The 11,867-nt window shown below is 39.3% G+C and overlaps 1 protein-coding gene across 1 annotated transcript in view; it reads left to right on the top strand.

Annotated features, from left to right (window-relative positions):
- The first annotated feature begins 449 nt into the window (after positions 1–449).
- The window catches only part of rxfp1 (relaxin family peptide receptor 1), a 52,713-nt gene continuing 41,295 nt past the window's right edge, over positions 450–11,867 (top strand). The window contains exons 1-2 of the mRNA XM_057350265.1: positions 450–696; positions 2,717–2,866. Of these exons, the coding sequence (XP_057206248.1) occupies positions 489–696; positions 2,717–2,866 (358 nt within the window). The 5' untranslated portion in view covers positions 450–488. The remainder of the gene's footprint in view (positions 697–2,716; positions 2,867–11,867) is intronic.

The following is an 11,867-nucleotide window of genomic DNA, read 5'->3' as shown; positions in this document are numbered from 1 at the left end:
GGCCATGATGTTTCTCCACTCTGGGTGTTGTGTCACTTTACTGTGATGGAAATGTCATGTAGATGTGTGGGAACAGAGGAGAGAGAGACAGTGGAATGACTAATTGAATGAATGAATAATTGGCCTGTGGAAAGGTCGTCTATAGGGCCAGGAAACATATCTTGAGTGCTTAAGAAAGTGCTGTCAAGCAATACAGACACTAATGAATGTACTGTAAGTTGCATTAGTGAGATCCATTTGCACTATGCACCTATTTTCTTTTTTATAGCCAAAGTCCCCTTCTGACCGTACAACTTTCAGTTACCAGCCCAGGAATAAAGCATCATCCCATACACTTTTCATCAAGAGCTGAAGTTCATGTAGTCCCTCCCCCAGGTGTCTGGGCATGTGTGCGCGCTATCACTATATGAGCAGCAGTGCGCTCTGTAATCCGTACGCGCTCCGGAGGACATCGCGCACCGACGCCTCGCGTCGCACTGTTGATCTGGATGCGATTAGACTCCTTGCAATTCAATAAGCAATCGGACCTGTCCAAAAGCTCGGTCAACTTTCTTTTCACTTCTCTTGCACGGTCGGGGAAAACAGCAAAGAGCTTTGAACTGTTGTCGGATACCTCCATTTGGATCAACATCACATTCTCAATCGCCGTTGACATGCAAATTCACATCGCCAGCATCCTGGTGTGCGGGGTGTCAAGTGAGTTATATTTTGCACCTCTTTTAGTTTTTCATTATTTAGGTTATACGCATTTAATTTTACTCTTAATTTGTAGAAGTCAGCTGCTTTCACTGTTAACACTTACATTTTTGACGGATAAGCGCGGGATATTTTTCAGTCTTTCAAGTGTTTAAATTGTTGTTTTTAACAAAATGGCGAACAATGACAATGTTGAATAGGCTTATCGATTAATAGACTAATTGATTATTAGTTTGTTTTTACGATTCTGGTGCAGCCATTGAACACTAAGTGGTCTGTCGTTAGGTTAGGATGGCGGTATATCGTGTCGTAGTGCAACGGGTGTAACAGTATCTCCGATTTGGGAATAAAAAAAGCACTTTGAGGTTGTGCGTCAAATCCTAGTGACATGACCTCCCTACTTTTAGGCGGCATCATTCTGCGCGTATTAACGCAGCTGCAATGCCCCATACTGTCTGGGCAAGTAGGTTTTAAAACACAAATTCATTTTGTTTGTGTTTTGTTATATCTGAATAAAATATCTATTTGAAATCTGTAGTTAGTTTAAAAGCGTGAAAATAGGGTGCTTTTTAAATCCCGCGTATTTGTCTTAGTTATCTATGTCTTATATTCCATGTATTTATAAATATCAATACAATGTTTATTTCGTAGTCTAAATATGTGAAACAGCATTAGGCTTCTGTTTTTGATATCAGGCCACTTCAAAGAAGACAGTCTGTATCCTTTATAATATTATCTGTTTATCTCTTCCAATGTTTTAATCCGATCTCATTCAAATAATTCCTCTTCAAAACATTTGTACAGTTTGGGTTTTAGCGATTTATCACAAATAGACAATGAAATACAATTTTTTTTACTTTAATCTATAATCTTTGATGTCTCACTAAAACGTCCACTATCCATGTAATATATTGTACATACCTCCCTATGTTGTCTAAACTCAGTCTAAACCTTTGTTGCTGTTTTCCATATGAAAACACAGCGATAAATTTCCCCTACTGTCTGCTTTCAGGGTTTAGCTATATGTGTCATGAATGGTGAGGGAACAAGGACACAGTACAGAGGACCCAGACGCAGACAGCGGATAAGGGGTTAACAAGACATTTAATAAAATATAAATACAAAACAAAGACCCACGTGGGGGTAACAAAACAAAACAGGGGAATCTCCAACAGGACAGGACTAAGACTAAATACACCTAACAAGACTAAGATAAACATAACATGACATGACATGACATGACATGAACTATAAATGACTACACTAGACTAGACTAACACAGAACAGGCACTCACCAGACAAACGACAATGAACCAGCACGAGACAGAAGACACAAGGGCATTATAAAGGGGATAAATCAAGAGGGGACAGGTGCAGGACTTGAACTAATTAACAAACAATAACGAGGAGACGAAAGGGCGGGAACAGAGACGCCACACCGGAGAGTGGAAGACCAACAGGGACAAAACGTCACTCTCCACATAAAACAAGAGGTTCTATCATGGTTCTGCCACTAGGTCAAGAAAAGCAAGACAAGGTGGGGCAGAACCATGACAATATGGCAATTCTTCACAATGACACACAATACTACCAATGTTGGGGTGTTTATTCATGGATTTATAGGTTGCCTTGAGGAGGACGCACAGTTATTTCATTCATATAGAAAGGGTGTGAGAAAAGTAGTTTTGTGTTATCAACTCTGAGATGATCAGATAACTTAACAAATTTGAGAGCTTAGACTTTTGAAAAGGTTTGTATCAATTTAGAGGAAAATAATATCCTTCTGTTTGATGAAAGAGCTGTATTCATGCATATTGTCATTTTTTGTTATTCTTTCCATTATGCCTGAACTAAGTCTGACATTACGACTAATGCTCTTATATGGAGACCATCTTTTGTGTCGTAACATGAAAGAAATTAAACAGCCCAGCTTGTCAAACACATGAAATAGAAGTGACAGCACCTGAGACTGACTCTATAAAGCTGAGTTTCTTTGTTTTCTTGTGTCGTTCTCTTGTAGTGGTGTCGACCATGTTTAATGTATCAGAGGACCGGGCACACTGCCCACTGGGCTACTTCCCCTGTGGAAACCTCAGTACCTGCCTTCCTCAGCTGCTACACTGCAACGGTGTGGATGACTGCGAGAATCAGGCAGATGAGGAGAATTGTGGTTAGTTCGACTTTGCTTTCCTGTCTCTATTCTCTGCTTTGATTTTTACGTTATTCTACAGGTTGCATGAATACTTGATTCTGATTGGTCCATTGTAAAATAATTAAAATATTTAATGTCCACATATTTATTCATGAAGTAAACCCTTCAAAGTGATATAAGACCCCTCTGCTCCATGTCTTGTCAGGGTTTATCTTTGCAATAATGACCGGCAAACTGCACATTTGCATTGTACTTATCATTTAAATCTATCAAATGAGCACAGTTGCGTGGTATGTATGGTGCAGCGGCTTTTAAATAGCTCACAATTCTTGACCTCTTTCTGCAGTAATCCTTCAGCACAGATGTGTGTCGTACCCCTGCATATGTGTTTTTTGACCCTGTTTTGCTCTTTCTTTGCTTCCTGTTGATATCGCCATATTTCTCACTGTCGCTCGTCTATCTTAAATCTCCCTTTTGATTTCCGCATCCTTTGTTCCTTCTTGCTGGATTCTCTCTCTTTTGCTCTGTTCCTTTTTTTCACCTCTCTTTTTTCTTGAATCTCTTCTTGTAAGGTGCAGCTGAGTTCACTAACTTCCACTGCTGACTAATGATGATATTCAATCACGTTACATTAGCTTCGCATTTCGTCGGTATACCCACTCTGCTCTACAAATTGTTGCCATGTTTCATTTATCATCCCATTCATCTTTTCGGCATAGTGTGATTCTAGAAAATGTACACTGTTATGCTTGGTTGGACACTAGCTGACAGCATCCCAAATGTATACCTTTAGAAATGTTTTACAATTCTGTTGAGATTAATACAACATTGAATTGGTAGATGTTATACATTTTTTTAATAATAATAATACATCCTGGTAATTAAATGTTTCAACCCAATACATATGCACCCATTTTATTCTGCTCTGTAATTATTAAAGAATAATCAAAACAGTTTTGACTGCATATACAGTACTATTAAGTCACCTTTTATGTTTGTCACTGGGTTTTGTAAATGTCGAACCAATAAAAAGTATTAAAAAGTGTTTGTCAGCAAAGTATTTAAACATGTAAGAGTTTTTTCAATTTCTGGAAAACAGCAAATTTGGGCATACGATGTTTCGTAAGGACAGCGACGATATGTACTGTACATAGTGCAAATGCCTTGAGTTTTATTAAATTACTTTATTATTAAACTCATTTTAAGCTTAATTGACTTAATTTTTATTATCTGAATATGATTTATAAAGAAAATTGGCCTTTAAAACGTTTTTCTTTCTTCCTGCTATGGGATTCTGTCTGATTTGTTAAAGTTGCTCACCTGCAGTGCTATCTTCATATCTGTCCAATTTCAGTTCCATCCATTCATTACATTGTTTAAATAGACATTGAAGCGTACAATACAGTGGCGTTGCTAGGCCCTTTTTAGGGGAGCTAAAGCCCCCCTAAAGTTCTAGCTTAGCCCCCCTAAAATATTGTGAGTAATAATGTAATCTGCACTAGGGCTGTCACGATTATTAAATAATCGTCTCATCGCGATTGTTTGACCTCATCGCGATGGTTTCAGATCATCGCAATTATTGCACATCTCTATAGAAGACACTAGGGGGAGCTGTAGTGCATCTGCATATTTTAGTGTATATATTGTAACTAAAGCATGGTAATACTTGTCAAATGTACCACCACAACACAATCACTTAAAAAAAACTAAAGCATATACCATAAAAATAACCTGCAGTACAATTTAATATTATTTCAGTGTGAAAACCAGTCTACCAAAATCTCATTAACATAGAAGTAAACTTTTATTGTAGTCTTGCAAGTGAGAAAAAACAGACTAGAAGCTTTTCTATGACTGATAGCATTTTAATGGAGGCTTCAATTCACTCCTGATCAATTTACAAGTATTTGGCGGTTGTATTATTGACAGGTAAAAGCCTAAACCTTAAATATATGATGACCCATTTTTTTCTGATGTATTTCCAAGAAACATAGTCTTTATAGTCAGAACAATATGGTCGTTTCAAAGTTGAATAAAAAAAGTATGAGAATTAAAAGTCAAAGCTCTTAAACAGACAATTAATCGCCATAATCGGCAAAGCTCTAAAACAGACAATTAATCGTCATAATCGCAATAATTTATTAGACAATTAATCGTCAGCCAAATTTCATAATCGTGACAGCCCTAATCTGCACAAGAATTCTAACCTCTTATTATGAAAACGGCGTTAGGCTGCGTTATTTAGCGCATTCTTCAGTTCACAGCAAGCAGCACATTGGAGTGAACGTCATAAGAAGAGTAACGTTACAGGGTGTGTGCATTAACATGACATCTGCATTTTTGCAATTCTTTGTTATAAATGCAGCTTAATATGATGTGGGAGCGATACAAGACCCTTTGCCAGCCACTGTAAAAAAGTTTTGTCTGCGTTCACCCCTCGCTAACGTAGTTGTTTACGTTACCTCCAGCAAAATGAAAGCACTTCACACCAATGACGGCATACTTTAGAAAACTATCATGATGATATTGCAGCACACAGAAATGTGTCATTCATGATGATTTTTCTGCACCTAAGTTATAGAGAGTTGACGGTAGTTTTGACAGCCCCGGAAAGACGTCGACGGGCAGATAATTACGTTACTGTAGTTTAGCCTGGTGCGGCTGTGTTATTCATTGTTACGAGGAAACAAAAGTGTACCTAGAAGCTCTTTGTCGTTTTTCAGACGCTTCAGTATTTTTATTATTAATTTAAAACATATTGTGGATGTGATAGATGAACACGCAGTCATGCACAAGAGTGACAGCGCTCGTGCTAATCAGAATGAATGGCAGGGAAACATATCAAGTTTTTCCTACTAAATAATGATTCAGCAGTTGATTGTGACATTTATTATATGGATTTGTGACTGTTGTTGTCACTTTAAATTATAAATGTTGCAGATTGACCGATTAATATGATATTCATTTGAATAACAATAACTTGTCTTTATGCTTTTCTGCATATTCTTTCTTAATTATTTATTTTAGTAATGTATGCAGTATGTGGTGCTTAGAGTGTGGCCTCAGCCTCCAATGAGGATATATATTTATATACTGTATATCCTCATTGTGTCATGGTTCTGCCCCATATTGTCCTGTTTTTCTTGACCTAGTGGCTGAATCGTGACAGAACCTCTTGTTTTATGTGGAGAGAGGCAATCTGGTGCTGATTGCCTTCCATCTCTCCGTGTCTCGTCATTGTTCCTGCCCTCCTGTTTCCTCGTTAGCTATAATTATTCGTTCATGCCCCACACCTGTCCCTTCTTGATTTCATCCCCTTTATAAAGTCCTCATGTTTCATTGCCCTGTGCTGGTCCATTGCTTGTGTGTTTGTGTCACGTGGGTGGGTGAGTTCTTTGTCAGTGAGTTTAGTGTTCTTTCTTGTAATGTTTTACTAGTCTAGTCTTGATAGTTTAGTGAGTCTTCGTTCCTTTTGCCATGTTTTGTTCTGTTGTCCCCCATTGTGAGCTTTTGTTTTGTCTGTTATTTATGATTAAAGTCTTGTTAACCCCTTACGTCCCTGTCTACACTTGAGTCCGTTGTCCTCACCTCACCCGAGAGATTCGTGAAAATATTGAAAACCTAGAATCGCCCCTGGTACAATATCAAAGAAAAATGTATACACACACTACATATACCAATAGGATCCCCCTGGATAAATACCAATGAAGTGCATGTGTGGCTTAAATAACCCAAAATTAGGGCTGTCAACATTAACGCGTTAACGCATGCGATACATTTTTTCAGCTTAATGCGTTAAAGTAATTAAACGCAATTAAGGCAGCATCTGTTTATTTTGTTATCCTTTGTCTACCGTTACATTATATAACCTGCTCTTATTCATGTAAAGGCCTTTAAACCATTTAAGCGCGATTTGAAACAGTTGCTTTGACGCGTTCAGTATAGATAGACAGCTTCTAGCTGTTGGATGCGGCACAAGGCAAGGAGACAGCAGTTCCATCTGGTGTATACAGTCACGGGCTAAAGGCTGCGTCAGTGAATCTCTGTCAGACAGAGGTATCAGTATTAAGTTCTCTTTCGTGCTTGAATGGATAAAACCACACAAGATTATGGCAGGAAGCCCGTTTTGTTTAGCATTTTCGTAAGCACGGATTTCAACGTGTTAAATAAAAACCTAAATGAATGCAAAGAGTTGTGAAAATGGGAACGGGGGTCAGATCCGCATAGACCGGCAGCTCTTAAGGGGGCCTGCTGCTGTGACACACTCCTGTCATTAATGTTAATCAAAGAACAAAAGAAAATAGGAATTCAATGTGTTTTGTAGCTTTAATTCTGTATTTAATTTAGAATTTAGCATTAAAGACTGTAAAGACAGTGTTTGAAGATTCAATTTCTGTATATTTCCTACCTGTTAGACATGAGAGCTCTCAGTTATACTTGTTTACTTCGATGTTAAACGGCTTTAATTAATGTAAAATAAAGAAAAAATAATGAATTAAATGGAGACATCAGTTGCAGTACTAATATCAGAATGTTGTTAAAGAAATCTGTTGTTTCTACAATAATTTGGAGATTAAATGTGAAATTATTACAATGTAAACGTATATTTAAAAGCATTAACGTTATGTGCGATTAATCTTTTTAATTGATTGATAGCAATACCAAAAATGAATTCTTTTTTCTCCACAGGATCATCCTCTAATAGTCTCAAAGGTGTGTGTGGTTTAAGACAACTAATGAAGATGTTTTTGTCCTGCCACTGAATGACATTGACCCAATAACAATTACTTTCCAATGACCAGAGAAAAGTACAATGCTGTTGGGACACAGCGTGAATTTCCAATCAGTCGTGCTGTAATTATTTGCTCAAGCTGTCACGTCAAATTATAATGGCCCTCGAGGTGATTTGGGTGATTCTGATAATGTTGTTCATGTCAGAAATGTTGCATGACCAACCATTTGGCAACTGTCTTACAGCATCCATCACCACAACTGTATCAAGCTCTCGAGTGTCAACATTTGTCCCCTTCAGCAGTGAGCACCGTGTTTAACCTTGTCTTACTCGCTCTCACGGCCTTTGTACGACGTCGAACATGGTGAAGATTCAAGGCCCTGTGTCAGCACCAGACTGTGAAAGGTCAGAGCGGATGGAAATGTCAGAATGCACATAATATCTTAGGACATTTATTTAGCCCCGTGTGTTGAGCCAAGCAGAACAAGATAGACGGGAGCGTTGATATCCTTCAGCAACCTCTAATGCTATTCCAAATCCCCGAGATTGGTATTACGGCGTATGAGATTCACTTCCACATTTCTTATCACCTTTCACTTGTCACGATCGATTTCAGGGCCCAAAATGTCATGTTGGATTTCGGGTTAAACAGTAGGCATGAATTATCTGACATTGTGAAGAGGAGGCACAGCACGTAGTGTGGAGATTTAGACATGATTTAGACCGTTTCTTTGAAACTTAGATGGAAAGCCGGGGCGACCTAAATGATAAGCTGTATTTGAGCTCTTGAAAGATCATGTTTTTTTTTTTTTTAGAAAGGAAAGGAAAAGTGGCTTTGAGATTTTATAGATAATAAAGTTTTGGATAAACAATTGAACCTCTATATAAAACTGAATCGAGAAGCGGGCCCACCCGCAGTCAATTTCATCCTCTCTCTCGTCCGCTCTCATCTGGATGAAAGACACGTTTTTACTCTGGGTGATGCTACAAAGAAAGACATTTGTCATTTTTGCCATGAACGCTTTGAACCTCGAGAGCTTTGTCGGATTGTAAAATCTGAGTCTCTCAGTCTGTGGGTGCATATACCCATGTGGGTGTCATGGGTAATGGCACAAAGCTTTGATTTATCATCGAACACTGCACTGTAGACAATCCATTACGATGACGGTCTGGTCCGTTTAATATTATCATCTGTTGTCTTGGTCTTAAAACAATTTTTTCTTTTGCATCAATGCTGACTTATGTGGTGTCTGTTTTCTAAACTTGCTTTGTGTAGCTAGCTGTTGTGAATTGTTTTGCATGTGATTGTTTTGTTAGCTGGAGATGAGACTGGGAACTTGTTGTAAGGTTTTATTCTCCCTCTATAATGCTGTGAATCTGAATGAACTCCCAAGACTTTGGAACACAGTTCTTATTATTAGGGCTGTCACGATTATGAAATTTGACTGACGATTAATTGTCTAATAAATCATTGCGATTATGGCGATTAATTGTCTGTCTTAGGGCTTTGGTGATTATGATGATTAATTGTCTGTTTTTGAGCTTTGACATTTAATTCTCATACATTTTTGATTCAGCGATTGAAACGACCATATTGTTCTGAATACAAGACAGTTTTTTCTTGGAAATACATCGGAAAAAATTGGGTCATCATATATTTAAGGTTTAGGCTTTTACCTGTCAATAATACAACCACCAAATACTTGTAAATTAAGTAAATTCATCAGGTGTGAATTGAAGCCTCCATTAAAATACTATCAGTCATAGAAAAGCTTCTAGTCTGTTTTTTTTCTCACTTGCAAGACTACAATAAAATTTTACTTGTGTGTTAATGAAATTTTGGTAGACTGGTTTTCACACTGAGATTTGCTTAAATAATATTAAATTGTATGTGTTTTAGTTTTTTTTTTTTAAGTGATTGTGTTGTGGTGGTACATTTTACAAGTATTACCATGCTTTAGTAACAATATACAGTATACACTAAAATATGCAATATGCAGATGCACTACAGCTCCCCCTAGTGTCTTCTATAGAGATGTGCAATAATTGCGATGATCTGAAACCATCACGATGAGGTCAAACAATCGCGATGAGATGATTATTTAATAATCGTGACAGCCCTACTTATTATTGAGTTTTGCTGTACCAAAAACAAACAGCCTTGGGTTGATATTCTCAGTCAACGAACGTTAGTGTTTGCGAAGAGTTACATGGTTTAGAAACAGCTCAGGGTGTTTGCACTGCAGTACTATGAGCAACTAATATTGCTAAGAGGCATTATAGTCACAGCTTTAATTACATTTATTTACTGTAGATTCAATATAAAAAGTGTGTGTTATCCCAATGCTTGAACCTTGAATAAACCCACATTTACGAGTAATCAATTGTTTCAACAGAAACCTTGTTTTTTTCACAATGTCTCTAGAGGTGATTTTAGGCAAGGGACACTTGCTGCCCTTCTGTTTTATGGATATGTTATCTAAAGCTGAAATCTGAATTCAACTTTCAATGAATTCTTGATGACTTCATCTCAGTGCGCATGAAGATCTTTAGATTTACGTGTTCACAAGGTCTCACAAGTGTTTTTTTCTGTCATGCTGTGTTTTATATTAATTTCTTAATAAATTGAATTTGAATAAAGTTTTACATTTAGTCATTTAGCAGACGCTTTTATCCAAAGCGACTTACAAAGTAGGGGAAAACAATGAAGCAATATGTGCGACAAAAGAACAACAATGCATAGGTGCAGTAAAACTGGTCTCAGTTAGCCTTCCAAAGTAACGAAGCTAAGAATATCCTTTGTTTATTTATTTACATTTTTGGGGGGATAAGAAAATAGAAAAGAAAAGAAGTAGACTGTACTAATGGGTCAGATGTTGACGGAAGAGATGTGTTTTTAGCCGATTCTTAAAGACAACTACAGAATCCGCTGATCTTGTGGCAAGAGGGAGATTGTTCCAGAGTCGTGGAACACATCCGGAGAAAGCGTGTGAGAAATGACAGTCTGTTCCTCAAAGAAAGCTGTTTATATTAGGATTTTAAGGTATTAGTAGGAGGTAGTCATGATTGTTTTAAGTTTTACATAATTTGCCTAAAATACAGGTAAAACAAATTTTGTTAAAACATGAAAATGAACATGTTTTCTTTGCAGTATTTAAAACTTGCAAACATTGCTGTCAGGACCCGGCCTCGAACTCGGGTCTCTGGTGTAAGGGATAATCACTACACCAGTCGAGCCACGTGGTATTAGATGGAACCCAGAAGATATAGGCAGACACAGCAGATTGAGTATTCCAGTTTAATAAAATAAAAAGCCAAAAGCAAACGCAGGGTCTTCACAAAAGTAAATAATCCAAAAGGTGGAGAGGTAAATCCACAAAGTCCAAAATCAAAAAATCGTTGCTCGTCTGACCATTCCCCAGGAGATGGTCCGCCGTCTTATTCCTCAATCGGGTGCAACACACTCATCGAGGAGGGGGACGGACACAATGCCTGCTTCCAGTACGCTGGGGCAGACGTTGTGGATACGTCCTGCCCGCACTGCGGGCGGTGACGATTCAGACGTTGCGTCACAGGTGGCTGTGTTCCCACGGGACTCAGCCACCACCTCGTTTGCTCCCCGTTCCGTGGCGGCAGGACTACGGCCCTGCCGTCCGCTACGGCAAGCAGCGAGGGTGATATGAGGATTACTGTGAGCGATAATCCGCCAGCCACTGGCTCACGGACCGTTCGCACCTCGTCTCGCTCGTCTGACCGTTCCCCAGGAGACGGTCCGCCGTCTTATTCCTCAATCACGTATTCGGACACGATGCGTGATGATGAGATGTCTCTTGCAGCATCGGGGGGTGATCGTACTGCCATCCGACTCCGACGATTCCTCGGGCTCCCTCCCTCGGGGGGTCGAGCCCAGGAAGAAGCGGACTGTCGAGATGTCAGCCATGCTTTCCCGGGCCGCCGTGAGTGTTGGGTTGCAGTGCCCCACTGTCTTCCCGGCGCTCGCGGCTGGCTACATGGCGCCTCGGGTTTGAGCGCGGCTCCAAGCCGCGCCCGCCCCCAGTGCCGTGTTTACTGGAAGTGCATGAGGAACTTAGTGAAGACCTGGAATGCCCTCTTCCGGCACGTTTCACGTCAAACAAAGTTCTGTCACCCTCTCTTCCCTCGAGGTTGAGACAGCTGGAGGATACGTCGTTGTCCCCCAGGTGGAGTATGCCGCCAGCGGTGCACTCATGCCCGTAGGCGGTGGCCACTGGGGGGGCTCGACCTAGACTCCCGTCCAAAGCATGTGGT

Source organism: Triplophysa rosa, linkage group LG13 (assembly GCF_024868665.1).
Source record: "Triplophysa rosa linkage group LG13, Trosa_1v2, whole genome shotgun sequence".
Lineage (NCBI taxonomy): Eukaryota > Metazoa > Chordata > Actinopteri > Cypriniformes > Nemacheilidae > Triplophysa > Triplophysa rosa.
This window is presented reverse-complemented; position numbering and strand designations above follow the sequence as displayed.